Below are 17955 nucleotides of genomic sequence, written 5' to 3' on the forward strand. Positions count from 1 at the left end.
TTTGATGAATCACATCAATTATAATTTTAAACTGTAAAGTTTCAGTTGCTCTCATCTCTTTTTTATTTTTATCAATGTGCTTTCAATCATCAAAAACATGACTTAACCTGTTACATGGAAAAACCAACGAATTATATGCATGAATTTGAAAATTATGTTTGCTTAAAAAATATCTAAACATCGCAACGTAAAGTTGATAATATAGTTGAGCAGTGCGTTTTACCACCTCTACTCATATACAGCAAAAATAATTATGAACTCAAAACCAAAAAGTTCAAACATCTATTAGGAGAAATGTTCATATTTAATACTCAATAATGCTTTAAATATGATTGCCTCAAGAAGGAAAAAACCTGTGCTTGCTGAAAAAAAACTTGATCTCAATTGACACTATCCTGCAACGCTATAGTACTCAGTGCATTTATGGGTGAAATATTTCTACGAGCTAGCACAATGGATCTTGGTAATACTGAGAAAGAAGATTCGCCTTAGCAGGAGAGTCTACAAAACCGGGGATGTATAATAACTTGTTTTTCATGTTTGTAAAATTTTTTGTTATTTTCCTCGTTAGTCGTATCAACTTATCTAATAGGTATACTTCTCGGCGTCTATATTCGTGGGATGAATTAGGTTACTCATGCCCATCATCAAGAATAGAGCCGCAGAAATATTGTACACGAAAAAAATAAATAAATAAAAGGAGAAACTTATAAGACTAAGATGAAATGTCTTGAGAATAGTCTCGTCTCATATTGAAATGATTGGGTTTGACACGGATATCAGACTAGACACCCCTAATTTTAAATTCATAATTGATTTTGTCATATTCAAGGGTGTTTTATTTTGGGGTCATAATTGATTTTAAAATGTATAACTATATTTGAATATTTTTTCAAGAAATTCATGGTTTTCACACTTATAATTATAGAGAACTTCTATCTATTAACAGCTATCCTTTTATGAGCATTCTTAAAATCATGGAGAACTATAGAAAGTGCCACGTGACAAGATAAGGATCATTCCATTCAGAACTTAGAAGTACCTAATTTGTTCGGATTTGTCCTAATGAATTTGGTTCTCATAGTAACATAAGACATCCTAATGCAAAGGAAATACTCCTCCGATCCTTAATATAAGACCCACTTAACTAATTTGATTAGATTAAGAAAGTTAGGTAAGTTAGTTAATTATAAGAAAAGTGACATATTTTTCCTAAAATACTATAATCATCTTTCTTAATACCCCTCTCCTTCTTCCATTTGATTATGGTTGAGGGAGTATACATAGGGGTAATTTAGAGAAAATTGATAAATATGAGAAATGGTTATTATATTTAGGACTAAAATCAACTCAAGAATTGAGTCTTATGTTAAAGACCAGAGGAGTATTAAACTACGCAACGACAGGTTTCAAAGGACTCAAGGTGCCCACATTGTTGATCTAGGACCACTTGTCATTTCTTTTCTTATCATTTTATATCTTATTCCACTATTTCTCTACTTCCAATTATCTATAACATCAAATCCATCAATTAATTAAACTTCTCTCTCTATTTCTCTTGCCAACAATTAGTTAATAAGCTTCTCTAGAATTCTATATACTTTCTAAAATTAAATACTAAAGTCACTTAAATCCTATAAATAAAAATTAAGATGTCACATATTTTAAAATTTTGAAGACAAGAAAACTAACTTGAGTTAAGAGAAGATGATTCGAGCTACATATAAGTCACTTTAAAAATACTTTTCAAATTCTTTTGAAACAAAATTTCTTTAATTTTATTATCATCAAAACGTATAATCTAACAGAAGTATTGATGAACAAATCTGTAATAAAGATCAAAAAAGGTCACGTGACAATGCCTGCCTTGATTGAAGATATGAATAAAGAAATTGTTTTGCAACAATCAATGAAATAGCTTGGTAAACGCAACAGCTTATGGCGTTACGAACACATGCCATCTCTGGCAAAATAACACGTTAAGAACACAACATACTTGGCTCTTTATTCAATTCTTACCCTTATATGACCTCTGTATACCTGAAATTTGATCTTTATTGTGTGCTTTTCATTTTTAATGGCTCTCTTTGGGGCCCCGAAGACTAGGCTATGACTCCTAAGTATGGGCTCATTTACCATGCATCTTTGATTTGTCAGGCAGCTCCCAACTGGTAAACATGCATGGTCGATGGTCCAAAAAAACAAAGCTGAAAACAAAGGGAGAGGAAGAAGCTACATGTGAAAGAAGGTGATGCTAAGCGTTTATTAAAAACATATAGCAAAGAAGAAAAAAAGATACTCCTCTGGTCCTTAATATATGATCTAATTGTGGGGTTGATTTTAGTTATATAAGACCTATTTCTTATATCTATCAATTTTTCTTAAATCACCCCTATTGATACTCTCTCAACCATAATCAAGTATGAGAGAGAGGGAGGATATAATAAAGATGATTAAGATATTTTGGAAAAAACATGTCATATTTATTATAGTTAGCTAACTTACCTAACTTTCTTAATTTAATCAAATTAGTTAAATACGTTTTATATTAAGGATGGGAGGACTATAATGAGAAAAGGAACAGGAAAGTGTACATTGAACGCGGATGGAAGAAACTAGATGGAAGAAGACGGATAAATAAGCCAAAGAAAAAGTTGAAATAATTGTATTGATATTCGTTCTTGTTTCCTTTGTCTCTAAAAGAAAATGTTGTTTGTATGTGTCACGAGCAGTTGATCAGCGAAAAAAGCATAAAAAAACTGTTGTCGGCCAAAATAATAAATACAATGGACTTGTCTTTATATATACGCGTGAGCCTTCATTAATTGTTTATAGAAATTACTCAGCTTAAGTCCGTTTGGTATGAGGGAAAATGAGAGGAGGAGAGGGGAGGAAAAATTTTAATAAGCTCAAATTAAAAAAATTAAAAAAAGTGAGGTTAAAAGTTTTTCATTAATTTTTATTACTTTTTTATATTATTTCTTCTCTTTATTAAAATTTCAAAACCCCACTTTTCCAATTTTTCAAATAGAGCTCATTAAAATTTTCCTTCCCATCTCCTCCCCTCCATTTCTTTCATACCAAACAGTATCTAATAGTTAATTGAATACTACTTCTAATCCTTAATATAAGAGCTAGTTGACTAGTTTGAGTATATTAAAGAAGTATATTAAATTAGTTATTTGTAATAATTAGGTGTTATCTTTTCTAAAATATCCTTGCAAATTATGTATTAGCTAAAACTATTATTTGATTGAACATTTAATATATACAACTACTATAAGGACTACTTTGAAAGAAAAAAAAAGATAAATATGAGAGATAAAGTGGCCTGGATCTTATATTTAGAACAAAATTAAAAGTTAAATGAGCTTTTATATTAAGGATCGGAGATAGCATACTCCAAATGGATATATGCATATCCACATGTCTAATTGTTTTTTTTTTCCCCTCTTCTATTGGGGTACGTTTGTATTTGAGGAAATTTTGATGCTGTGATATTTGTGCATTATATAAAGATGCTACTGGTTCTAAACATCTAGATTTTTCTATTTCTTTTCATCATCACTGCACATGATGTTGTTAATATACATGTTTGCATGTATCAGCATAATATAAAATGTGTGTTTGTATATGACATGTATTATTATTAATACAAGTGGACTTATATATAATATATACACCGTATACATTACATATATGTGTGTTATGTCGTGTACGAGGGTCTATTTTTCTAGCTTTGGTCGTTTGGTTTGGTCTGGACAACTCAAGAACGCTCAAGTAAACTCTAATTCAATCGAGACTTACTACTTGGACTGGTGATTTCTAATGAACTAGCAAATCGGTTGCCAATCCGATTTGGAAAGCCTGCAAAACTAAGAATGCAATAAGTTGGGTAAAACTGGTCAACATGGTCTTGATCAATTCCGCTGGTCCAACAACAAAGGTTAGAATGGAGGAAGAGGAGATAGCTACATGTGAAAGAAGATGATGCGCTTAGCGTTAAAAACCTAAAAACGTAGAAGAAAACATATAATAAGGACAAGAACAAGGAAAAGGATGGGCATAGAATACCAAAGAAGAAGAATAAGGAGAAAATGTACTTTGAACGTGGAAGGAAGAAAAAGGAAGAAGATGAGTGTGAGATAGAAGGGAAATTAAAAGATGAGTTCATCACAGAACTGTTTGGATATATGTATGCTTAGATAATTAATTGCATGCCATTAAAATAAAACATAAAACTTTTTATATCCAAGCAGAGTTCATCTCCATTTAAAATGTTTTACGGTGAAACACAATGGGTGGGAGGGAGTAAAAAGATGTTAAAAAGCAAGTCCCATAAACAAATGGATTATCAACACCCTGTAATCCACCCCATTGACTGGTAAGCAACGAAATGATGCTACCAATTAATTAATTACTACCTCCAGTCCTCAATATACGAGATAGTTAACAAAATTAAGTAGATTAAGAAAACTAGTTAAATTATTTATTTATAATAAACATGTATTATTTTTCTTAAAATATCTTTATTAATCAAGTGTATTGGATACAACTACTATTATCACAATGACTATTTTGAGAAAAAAATATATGAATATGAGAGATAAAATATATTATAGTCTTAAATTTAGGACCAAAATAAAAGTCAAGTGAATTCTTATATTAAGAATAGGAGATAATAATAAAAAAGAAACTTGAAATAATTGTATTGATATTTGTTCTGGTTCCCATCCCAAAGAAACTGTCGTTTGTGTCACGCTTAGTTGATTAAATAATTTCAGGTTTGTTAATGCGCTACTTTAATTAGCCCAACCAATTGTATCGAGGAAGCACTGATGTGATTCAGCTTATTTTTATTCTCGAAAGTAAGATTCACATCACCCCCTTATCTGATGACGTGGTTTACCTTAGCCGACCACCGTATTTTAAGTCTCCTTTTGATTTTGCTTTTAATTAACTATTGTGCACTTCTCAGAGCGCCACCGAATGAAAAGGAAATCTGACGAACGTTCGTGGAAGCCTCTTATTACCAACTACACAAGACTAACGGATGGTTACATTAATATAAAACCCACAAGTTGAACTTTCATTTCACTCTTCACAAACCCGTGAGATTACTTTAATCATTCTCCGTTGCTGGAAAGGGGTTTGCCAGACAGGGGCGAGTTCTACTGGTCCGTTGAACCCATCAACGGGACTGTTTTACGAAAACAAAAATGAAAAATTCGTTATCGATCTTATCTAATGATGTGATTTACCTTTCCCCCACCCCCTTCTTTTTGGGTTTGCTTTTGACTATTGTGCGCTTTGTTTTTATACATATGCGTTACAGAGGGCCAGGCCATCAAATGAAAAAGGAAATGCGACGAACGTTCGTGGAAGCCTGCTGTTGGAAACTACACAAGAGTAGCGGACGATTACATTAATATAAACCCTGCAAGTTGAACTTTCATTTCGGTCTTCACAAACCTGCGAGATTACTGTATCATGGCGAAGAGAGCAGGATCTTCTTCGGTCACCTACAGATGGAGTTATAATGTGTTTCTTAGCTTTCGAGGGGAAGATACTCGCTTGAATTTCATCGGTCATCTCTACGAGTCTCTTCGTCAAAGCAGGATTCGTGTCTTAGCGTTAAAAGCCTAAAGTGTAGAAGAAGAAAGATATAATAAGGAAAAAAGAAGGAAAATGATGGGGCTAAAATACCTAAAAAGAAGAATAAGAAAATGTACTTTGAATGTGGAAGGAAGAAAATGAAAGTAACACGGCGGATACAAGAAGCAGAGAGTCGGAGAAAGGAGAGAAGATGAAGGAGGGATATACTGGAAATTAAAAGATGAGTTCATCACAGAACCTTTCTGATATTTGCATGCTTAGATAATTAATTTCCACACAAAGTAATACTAATCTGCAAATATTAAAAAAAAATTAGTTAAGTTAATAATTTATAAAAAATGTGTATTGATTTTTCTAAAATACCCATATAATTATTTGCATTGAAAAATACCTATTAATGAATAATCCTTAATATATGTAAGGAGAATTTGGAGAAAAAAATTATAAATTTAGAAAACAAACTAAATTAAAATATTATATTTAAAATAAAAAAAATTCTATACTAGTTTTTATATTTAAGATTGGAGGTAATATACAACTATTTATGTCCATGCAGTGTTCTTACCTATTTAAATTTTTTACGGTGAAATAAAAATATAATGAGAGGGAGGAAGTAAAAAGATGTTAGGAAACAGGTCCTACAAGCAAATAAGCAAATGAATTAGGGAGGACTGCAACGAAATCCCAAGTAAAAATCATGATTACCAAGTCTTAATGACAATAAAATAAGTTATAATGACAAAATTTATAAGAGTAAATGATAATTTATTATTAAAACTTAGTGATAATTATTTTTTTAAAAATTCATTGTACAAATGAATTATTAACAGCCTGTAATCCGCCTGTAATCCACCTGTTACCTTTTTGACCGGCTAGTAACAAACTGAAGCGCTACCAATTAATTAATAAAAATAAAAAATAAAAATAAAAATTGAAATAATTGTACTGATCCTTTCCCCGGGGGCGGGGCAACGAAATAATTGTACTGATATTTGTTCTTTTCTGCTTTGTTTCCTAAAGGAACCGTCGTTTGGGTCACGCTCGACTTATCAGCACCGAAAGCTTAAATCAAATAATTTCACTACTTACCTCAACCAGTTGTATCAAGGAAGCTCTGATGTGATTCAGCTTATTTTTATTTTCTCTTCTGTGTTTGCATATCACCAAGTTCCCTCTCCTTCCCTTCATGGTGTTCTCCCTGATTTCAATTCGAGTCCCATTCCCCGTTGCTGGAAAAGAGGTTTGCCAACGAGGGCCGAGTTCAGCTGGTCCGTTGAAATTCATTGTCGATTTTATCTGATGAGATGAATTTACCTTTCCCCTTTTTGGTTTTGCTTTTGACCATTGAGCACTCGTCTTTATATTATTTTCAGAGCGCCACCAAATGAAAAGGAAATGTGACGATCCTTCGGGGAAGCCTGCTGTTGGCAACTTACATTAATATAAACCTACAAGTTCTCAGATCTGTGAGATTACTGTATCATGGCGCAAGGAGCAGGATCTTCTTCCGTCACCCGCAGATGGAGCTATGATGTGTTTCTTAGCTTTCGGGGGAAAGATACTCGCCTGAATTTCGTCGGTCATCTCTACGAGTCTCTTCGTCAAATAGGGATTCGTACCTTCATTGATGATGAATCCCTTGATGCAGGCAAACAAATCCGACCGTCTCTTTTTGAAGCCATCAAGGAATCCAGGATAGCCATCATAATTTTCTCCCAAAACTATGCAACCTCGACTTTTTGTCTGGATGAACTTGTCCAGATTATTGAGTGTTTCAAAGAAGAAAGTCGGTTGGTTTATTCTGTGTTTTATCATGTGGATCCATCGGATGTGCGACATCAGAGAGGGAATTACGGACAAGCTTTGGCTGATCTACAAAAGAGATTGGAAGGAAACGATGAGAAGTTGCAGAAGTGGAGGTGGGCTTTGTCCCAAGCAGCTGACTTGTCAGGCTGGCATTTTCAACCTGGGTACCTGCTCCTCTCTCTCCTTAGTTTTATTTTTCATCCAAATTTTTATTCCTTCTCTTCTTATTATAAGACTTTTTTTTTATAAGTTTATTAATCTTTTTTATAAAATTTTATGATAATTTAGTGTAGTTGTACGATGTTGAAATTTAGTACAGTAAATGATGATAAAATTAGAAATCACTTAAATTTTATGACAAATTTTATATTTTAAACTATTTTTAGGAGTATGTGTAAATTAATTAGTAATAAGTAAAAGAGGTTGGAAAACCAAAAAAAAGGTAAAAGAGGAAATGATCCATAAAAAAGATTGAAAATATGAAACGCACCCATGGGTAGCCTTATATATATATATATATATATATATATATATTTTGAATAAAAAAATATATTTAAGTATTTTATGTATATAATTTAACATGTTACTATATATTTTAATTTAATTTCCGTATTGTATTAAAATATTTTTATTCAAAAAATTAATAAAATAACAGATATATTATATATTTTATTATTTATTTGTTTTCATAATATTTTTATTTTTTATGTAATATATTACTCAAAAAGTATATTTTAATTTTAACAAAAAGATACGGTGATATTGGGTATTCTTCTAGAGGATTTGAAAGAATTCGCTTTATTTCCATTCCATGGGATCTGCAGTTCTGCCGTGTTCACCAAGACCCATTGATGTCCGCAAAATGATTAGGGAGTTTCAATTTCTTTAAGTATCTACTTAGGAATTGCCAACTAACTCTCTAACAAGCTTTTTGGAGATCAATCTTGATTGTCACGAATCAAAACGTTTTAATTTGTATAATGAATATCAACAGAAAATATGGAATATGTATGTGTTTTTAAAATTGTTATTTATAATTCCTGTAAAAAAAAAATTGTTATTCATAATTGTAAATTTGTGATTCCGAGGCATACAGAGATATTTCTCATTTGGAAAATTGTTTGTCCATTTTATCTTCTTTCTCATTCCATTTCATTCTATAACTAGCCTATCAACATGTTTTTGGTTTGAATAAAGGCTAACCTTTTATGGGCAGAATTACAAAAGAACAGGAGCATATTAAGAAGATTACTCGCAAAGTCTCTGCCGAGATTAAACCCAATCATTTAAATGTTGCCGATTATCCAGTTGGTCTTGGGTTACGGGTGCAAGAAATAATCTCACTTTTAAATCTTTCGTCCAATAAAGAATCGGAGATGGTTGGAATTTGTGGCATTGGTGGAATAGGTAAATCAACAATTGCAAGGGCTGTGTATAATTCAGTTGCTGATAATTTTGATGGTTTATGTTTTCTTTCTAATGTTAGAGAAATTTCTAACAAGCATGGCTTGCCCCAACTTCAAGAGATGTTACTCTATAAATTGGTGGGGGAGAAGAAACTCAGATTGGGTGATTTCAATGAAGGAATTCCAATAATAAAAAATAGGCTCCAAAACAAGAAGATTCTTTTAATTCTTGATGACGTTGATGAAGTGGAGCAATTATGGGCATTAGCTGCAAGCTGTGAGTGGTTTGGCCTTGGAAGTAGAATTATTATCACGACAAGGGATAAACAATTACTAGCAAGTCTTGGAATTCAAAAAATTTATTATGTCGAGGTACTAAATGCTGATGACTCTCTTCAGTTAATTGAAAGGCATGCCTTTAAAAACCTTACGGGGGATATAGATCATTACAAGGATGTTTTGAATCGTGCCATAAAATATTCAGGTAGCCTTCCATTAGCCTTGATAATGATTGGCTCTCACTTATGTGATAAAAAAGCTGATGATTGGACTTCTGCATTAAATGATTATGATGGAATACGTCATGAACGCGTTTTTGAAGTCCTTAAAGTAAGCTATGATGCTTTAAGCAGAGAACAGCATAAGGAAATTTTTCTTGACCTGGCCTGTTTTTTTAACGGTGAGAAGTTGGGAGACGTCATAAATATGTTGATGAGTTTTCGCGGTGTTGATCCAACACATGCTATTAGTGTGTTGACGGATAAATCTCTAATAAAGATAGAAAAAGATCGTGTGACAATGCATGACTTGATTGAAGATATGGGTAAAGAAATTGTTCGCCGACAATCACCAAAAGAGCCCGGTAAACGTAACAGGTTATGGCGTTATGAAGACATTCTTCATGTCTTGCAAAATAACACGGTTAGAGCACAACATACATGCCTCTTTATTTAATTCTTACATTTATATGACTTTTTTATGCCTAAAATTTGGCATTTATAGTGTGCTTTTCATTTTAAAGGGCACGGATGAAATTGAAGTCATAATTCTTGACTTACCCAAAGATAAAGAAATCCAATGGAATGGCAAGGCATTCGCGAAGATGAAGAAGCTCAAAGTGCTTGTCATAAAGAATGCAAGATTTTCTAAAAGCATCAAATATCTTCCAAATAGTCTCTGCGTGTTGGAATGGAAGGGGTACCCTTTTAAGTCCTTGCCATCTAATTTTCATCCACCAGCACTCGTCCATCTTGATTTGTCCAATAGTTGTGTAGTGCTCCAACCTTTTAATAAGGTATACTTATCCAAACTCCTAAAATTACGCCTTTTTTTCCCCCTTTATCTAACTTTTTCTATGTTTTGTTTTGTAGAAATTAGAGAGTTTAAGTCACATGAATTTCAGCAACTGTAAATCCCTGAGCCAAATACCGAACTTGTCGGGAGTTTCTAATTTAACAGAATTGCGGCTTGATGGTTGTACAAGCTTAATTGATATCCATGATTCCCTTGGATTCTTGAATAATCTTAGAGTATTGAGTGCCATGCGATGCAAAAACTTGAGGACTTTGCCGCCTACTTTTAAGCTATCCTGCCTTGAACATCTGAATCTATTTGGCTGTTCAACTCTTCAGTGTTTTCCTGAAATATCAGACAAGATGAAGAAGTTGAAGACACTTGATTTGGAGAGTACGGCCATTGAAAGACTGCCATCTTCAATTTGCAACCTCATTGAGCTTGAAACCTTAAACATGGAGGCGTGCCCTAATCTTAAGCAGTTACCAGCTAGTATTTGTATGTTGCCAAAACTATTGGAACTATCAACAAATTTTTGTGAAGGGATGAAGCATTTCAGGGAATGCGAAGGTGAAAAAGAAGCAAGCTTAGACCGCACAACCATTTCGACCAAAAGAAAAGAAAAAGAAGAAAACTTAGCCATGTCTTCAAGAAAACATTTCCGTTTCTCAAATTGCAACTTAACAAATGACTCTCTTGCTCTTTGTGTCTCTTGTATTCCTGACATTATACATTTAGACCTAAGGTTTAATAGTTTCACAACCCTTCCAGCATGCATAGAAGAATGTGAGAATTTAAGGTATCTTTTGCTGGATCATTGTGTGCAATTGCAAAAAATTGTGAGGATGCCACCAAAATTGGAAACATTCAGCGCCATAGGTTGCACGTCTTTGTCTAAGTCATCCAGAAAAAGAGTATTGGATCAGGTCTCTAGCCTCCTCCCTAATGTTTTCTTAATCATCTTTCTCAGGTACTTACAGTTTATTTATCATTTTATGGTATTATATGTAATTTGCAGGCATTCTACTTTGGAAATGGGAAAAGAAACTTTCTCTTGCCAGGAAAAAGAATCCCTCAATGGCTTGACTATTATAGTCGAGGAAGCTCCATGTCTTTTTGGATTCGTGATAAGTTCCCAAAAATTGCTCTTTGGTTTCTTGTTGAAAATGACCAAGTTAATCCTTACAAATGTGTATTCTCATTGCACATCAATAACACCAAGTTAGATATTTCTTCTGAATGGCTTTCACTATCAATTGTACTGGCCAATCATATATACATATGTGATATTGAAAGCATAATTAAGAAGGTTGAATGCCCTCTTGCAAATAGATGGAATCATGTGAGGGTTTCAATCAAGAGCAACGCACGAGAAATAAAATTGGAAAAGGAAATTTCTATGGCAGTTCATGTATATTGGCAACAAAATGACTTGGAAGATATCCGATTCAGGGACCCGAGAAAACACCTCGATTGCAACTCATGGCAAAAAGTACAACAACCACCTCAAGATTGGGAAGAACTTGAAGATGAAATGAATGAGGATTCAAATTTAACAAAAGTCGCAGAGTCAGTCCAGAAAATCACACGTTATCAAGGTACGCCCCACTTTTCTTGCATTTTGTTTTAGTTCAATACTACCTGTAGTTCTTAATATAAAACTCAGTTGACTAATTTGGAGAGAGATTAAGAAAATTATTAAATTGCTTAGTTATAATATATATTACATATTCTCTCTAAAATACTTGTGTATTATTAGATTATATATCAATTTATAACCGAGTTAAATTAGTTTGGAAAAGAACAATAAATATAATTACTTTAATTTAGTAATTTTCTTAATTTCCCCAAATTAGTCAACTAGGTCTTATATTAAGACCAAAAAATAATATATTCTTTTCAATATAAATACATAAGTTACTTTCCATGACTGGTGTGCTCTAGCCAACTTTAGTTAAAGGCGTGGGGTACATGAAGTCTCCAGAGACTTGAGAAGAGTATTCAACAAATTCACAGGACTCACTCATAAATAAATCTTTTATTCGAGACTTATATGTAATTTTTCATGAATTCCTTGAAGCTAAACAGGTGGTTTATAAAAAGTGTTAATATTTGCCACTAGAACAACTATTGTTTTGATACTATCAACGAGTTGTCCAGATTTTGAACTAGTTGCTGGTTATGGTAAAACAATGACGAATCTGTGGCCAACAATTTCTTAATTTTCTCAAAATAATTTTTTTCACTTGTCAAAATATTTTGAGCATTTTGCAGCCCCCCATGCATTTTTTTCCCAAATTCGTGCTCCTTGCGTATCTAATCCTAAATTCGTTCGTGTTAGGAAAACCATAAAAATTCAAATTTGTGTCAATTTTTTTTTATAATAGCAGACTTTCTTGCCAAATGCACCCTGGATAGTGCACCAACCTTCTGAGTGTTTGAATCCGACGATGTGAGCGGGGATCTTGACTTCGGTTGAGGATGTAAATCCGCAATCGTATAGTAGTCTTGCCTTTCCTTTCTGTTATATCCAAAAAAACAAATATGTGTGTGTGTGTGTGTGTGTGTCTATATATATCTATAAGTATGTATGACCATATGTGTGTTTGGGTATCAGTCAACTTCTTCCTACTGCCAATATCAATTGAGTATAATTAATTAATTAATAGTCGGGTTCTCTCTAGTTCCTCCTCACTTTTCCTCCGGTCTATTAGATTAAATCTGAACAAAGAAAAATCCCATAAAAAATAACCTGAAAATTATTAAATGTCAAATTAAGATTTTTATATTTTGATGTTATCTAGGCTTGATTTGCAAATGACATTTTATTTTTCTAAGAATTCTTGATTTAGAATTTAATAATTTTCACTTTTTTTTAAGGATTTTCTCTTTAAACAATTTATATTTAGCACTTTATAAAATAATATGTCATATTTTTCTTTTGTAGTTTTATATTGTCCAAATCAAATTTAACTTCAAGGTCAAAAAAAAAAAATCAAATTTAACTTACTTTCAATTTATTTTCTTTGGTTTCTAGCAGAAGCAGAACCCATGGCTGCTCATCTTGTGGGGGGAGAAAATGATTGGCTGGCGCAAGGAGCAGGATCTTCTTCTGTCACCTACACATGGAGATGGGGATGGAGATGGGGTTATGATGTGTTTCTTAGCTTTCGGGGGGAAGATACTCGTGTGAATTTCGTCAGTCATCTCTACGAGTTTCTTTGTCAAAGCCGGATGAACCCCTCAATGCAGGCAAAGAAATCCGACCATCTCTTTTTGAAGCCATCAAGGAATCCAGGATAGCCATCATAATTTTCTCCCAAGACTATGCAACCTCAACCTCCTGTCTGGATGAACTTGTCCAAATTATTGAGTGTTTCAAAGAAGAAAGTCGGCCGGTATATTCAGTGTTTTATCATGTGGATCCATCAGATGTGCGACATCAAACAGGGAGTTACGGACAAGCTTTGGCTGATCTCCAGAACAGACATGGAATAAAGGATAAGAGGTTGCAGAAGTGGAGGTGGGCTTTGTCTCAGGCAGCTGACTTGTCAGGCTGGCATTTTCAACCTGGGTATCCCCTCTTTTTCTTATGGTTATTTTCCGTCCAATTTTTTAGATTTTTATAGTAAGTAATATATTTTCTTATAACTGTAACCCAAGTTAAAGTTGTGCCCCTTACAAAATATGCTTATTTTTAATTATTTATGTTAGAAATGAGCTTGTGTCTTACAACTATGAGGAAGGAAGGAGAAAACGTTTTAATTTCTAGACGATATGGAACCATGTTTTGTATCTTTAAACTTATTATTCATCATTGTGGATCTGTGTATCTGAAAAATTGTTTGTTTATTTTATCCTCATTCTCATTCCATTTCATTCTATAATTGGCCCATCAATATATTTTTGGTTTGAACAAAGGATAAAATTGTATGGGCAGGATTACAAAAGAACAAGAGCATTTTATTACTCTTGAAGTCTCTGCCAAGACTCTTTCTGAAGTTGACAATTATCAAGTTGCCCTTGAGTCTCAAGTAAAAGAAGTAATCTCACTTCTAGATCTTGGGTCCAACAAAAACCCGCTGATGATTGGAATTTGGGGCATTGGAGGGATAGGTAAATCAACAATTGCAGGAGCTGTGTATAACTCAATTGCTGATAATTTTGATGGTTTATGTTTTCTTTCGAGTGTTAGAGAAATTTCTAGCAAGCATGGCTTGTCCCACCTTCAAGAGACATTACTCTATAAATTGGCGAGGGAGAAGGAACTCAAATTGGGTAATTTCCATGAAGGAATTTCAATAATAAAAAATAGGCTCCGAAACAAGAAGATTTTTTTAATTCTTGATGATGTTGACAAAGTGGAGCAATTACAAGCATTAGCTGGAAGCTGTGAGTGGTTTGGCCTTGGAAGTAGAATCATTATCACAACAAGAGATAAACAGTTGTTAGCAAGTCGGGGAATTGAAAGAATTTACATTGTCAAGGGATTAAATGCTAATGTGAACACTGAACAGGAACCCGTGAATATTAAAGATGGAACCCAGTTCTGTCAGTAAGAAGAAAGAAAAGAAATAGAAGAAGAAACGGAAGGAGAAGAATGAAGAGGATGCATATGCAGTTCAGGATCATGTAATGGAGTCAAGGGAGAGGAAACGAAGAAGAAAAGGAAGGAATCTAGTGAGAATGGTGAGTTGAATGAAGACAATGATGCGGATGTGGGAGAAAAGAAGAAAATGAGGAAAAAGCATGCTGAGCAAGAAGAATCAGCCGAAATGCCCAAGAAAAAGAAAAACAAAAAGAAGAAAATAGAGGATCAATAGGGAATGAATTTGTAGTTATCAGCTAATTCATCTGCTGGTAACAATCAGTTTTGGATATCTCAGGCTACTCGGTGCTTAATTTTATATAAATATATCCTCATGTCTAATTGTTTGTTTTCTCTTATAATGGGGTATGTCGTATTTCAGGAAATCTTGATGCTGTGATAGTTGCACATGTTCGTTAAAGATGCTGCTGGTTCTGAACTTCTAGATTTTTCAATTTTTTCTTTCATAATCACGGCGCATTGTTTTGCTAACATGTTGAGCATGTAACTTTTCATTAATGTTGATGCAATAGATTACTGAGGTGATCTATCTCTTTAAAATGCTGATCGCATGCTCAATTTCTAATCTATGCCATGCCTGCTTTGGAATATTAAAAGTTGATTCTGCCCACTCATATAAACACTTTTAAACATGTTTTCCATAAGTTGAGGCAATTTTTTTTTTTTGAAGAATTGAAGGAGATAATATCATCAATTGTTGAAAAAGAAAGCAACTCATTTCTTTTGAAATTTTTAGTTGTGTTTGATAAAAAAAAACTTTTGTGGAGTTGGTAGATGATGATAGGGTAGAACATTTGATAAAGTTCAATGAAGAAAGTAGTCATGTGTATGTAGAAGAGAATGGAAATAAGGACCACATAGAAGCAACAAGGTATAATACAATAGAGGAACAAGATCTGTAAGTTTAGTTTAACAAAACTGTTATTGTCATTTCTCGGTATGTCAGTTGTTACTGTCTTACTACCAACTTATCAATGCATGCACCCTGACTTGTCATTTCCTGCAGGATTGACCAATCATTTGGAGGTGTCAATGAATTGTCTATATCTCCACCTACCTTATCTGATGTGATTGGAGAGCCACTATCAATTTCTTGTGCTGTTGAAATGATCCCAACACCTACACCACAAATAAATTCTCCAAAATGGAAGGATTTGATTATTGGAGAAGGACAAATATTTTCAAATGCCACTACTCTCTCAAAAACATTGTACAAGACATGCAAGAACCCAAATCTCAGCTAAGAACATATTGAAGTCAGCTATTTTTTGTATATGGATATGAAGAGAATATTTTGTAAATGGGTGTGAAGGAATTTTTTTGTGAATAGATACACTCCACTGGTTAGTTTTGTAATTACATGCAACCCCTATGTTTTTTTTTGGGATGGGTTGTGAAATAGGTGTAGTTTCATGTATATGAAGATATAAATGAAAGTTGATTATGAATTGACATGTTAGATTCTACTGTCAGTTCAATTGTCATTACCTACACCCTGTGTTGTCATTAGACCTGTTATGACTTGTCAATCATTGCACTATGACTTGTCAATAAATTTGCTGATGTAAATTGTCAACAATATGAATTCAAGTAACATAACCTTTTTTACCATCAAATGATATTTTTAATCACTCTGTCATATTATATTTTGGTTATATTGTCATATATAATCATTATTAATAAAGTGTCAAAAACTTACCTCTTCCTGTTCCCTATCAATGGTGGCATCGTGACTTGTCAATAGTAGCACACTGACTTGTCAATGGAGCTCTGTGTCTTGTTAATGAGAACACTGTCCCTTCTCAATGGTGGCACTATGACTTGTCAATAAAGCAATGTGACTTGTTAGTGAGAACACTGTCCCTTATCAACGGTCGCACTATGACTTGTTAATAGAGCACTATGACTTGTTAGTGAGAACACTTCCTTGTTGATGGTCGCACTATGACTTGTCAATGGAGTATTGTGACTTGTTAGTGAGAATACTATTCCTTGTCAATGGTTGCACTACGAATTGTCAATGAAGCACTGTGACTTGTTAATGAGAACACTGTCTTTTGTCAATGGTCACAATATAACTTGTCAATAGAGCATTGTAACATTATTTATATAGACATCTTTAGTTGTGAAAATTTTAAATATTAATTGTTAATATCCACACATTCATTTGTTATGAAATTCTTATATCACTTGTCATTAAATTAGAATACTCCTCCGGTCCTTATTATAAGACCCAATTTGACTTTTTATTTGGTCCTAATTATAAGATCCAATCCATTTTCTCTCTTATATTTATGCATTTTTTTTCAAGATAATCCTTCTAATAATGATAGTTTTAGCCAATATACTTAATTAGCAAGGATATTTTAGGAATAACAACACTTATTTATTATAAATAACCAACTTAACTTACTTCCTTAATCTCCTCAAATAAGTCAATTGGGTCTTATAATTAGGACCGGAGGAGTATTTTATAAAATACTATCCCTTAATATCTCTGCACATATAAAACAGAAATGTAATTAAAAATGTAATAAAACCCTAAGAAATTAGTATTACAACATGTGATGACAAAGGTAATAATATTATAAACATAATTTGATCAGTTTGTTACAAAATGACCTGTTTGCCAATCATCTTACAACACATATCATGGGCTAACAAAACAAAAAATTAATAGACTACTCTGTTTCCTCTTCTTGCTCTTGTTGTAGTTCGATAACATCAACATCACTTCACCCCCATGTTCATTATTTGGATGGGTAACCAACCACCACAAATGGCCAACCTTCAACTCTTGTAGTTCACCATTGGAGTATCGTGGCATTGTATATCCTGCATTCACGAATAGTGTCATCCCACTCCTGTAGCCAAGAGAGAACATGAACTTCACATGAGTCACTGCTAAGGAAATTGAATATGTTAGCACCATGCAATTGTTATTGTAAACAAAAACAACATAACACAATCGAGCAAAACAACTACACTCACGTATCATTTTACAGATAAACTTTAGCCCATTTCACTTCGTTGTCAATTTTGTCCTCATTGGCAAACAATTCTGGCTTAACAGCACACAACATCGTATGGAAACAATTCATCTGCAAAAAAAAAAAAAAACACATAATCAAAAGGCTTCACTAACAACACAGCATCTAGTGACAAGTAACACAGCATCCAGTGACAAAAAACGTAGCATCCACTAACAACTAACAGAGCATCGAG

General features: G+C 33.3%; 1 protein-coding gene across 1 annotated transcript in view; it reads left to right on the forward strand.

The window, feature by feature from the left end:
• The first annotated feature begins 6961 nt into the window (after positions 1-6961).
• The window catches only part of LOC114719287 (TMV resistance protein N-like), a 35452-nt gene continuing 24458 nt past the window's right edge, over positions 6962-17955 (forward strand). The window contains exons 1-3 of the mRNA XM_028904766.1: positions 6962-7586; positions 8639-9749; positions 9850-10122. Coding sequence (XP_028760599.1) covers positions 7099-7586; positions 8639-9749; positions 9850-10122 — 1872 coding nt within the window. The 5' untranslated portion in view covers positions 6962-7098. The remainder of the gene's footprint in view (positions 7587-8638; positions 9750-9849; positions 10123-17955) is intronic.

Source organism: Neltuma alba, unplaced genomic scaffold (genome assembly GCF_004799145.2).
Source record: "Neltuma alba isolate B1F8T4 unplaced genomic scaffold, ASM479914v2 tig00011902_pilon, whole genome shotgun sequence".
NCBI classification, from domain to species: domain Eukaryota; kingdom Viridiplantae; phylum Streptophyta; class Magnoliopsida; order Fabales; family Fabaceae; genus Neltuma; species Neltuma alba.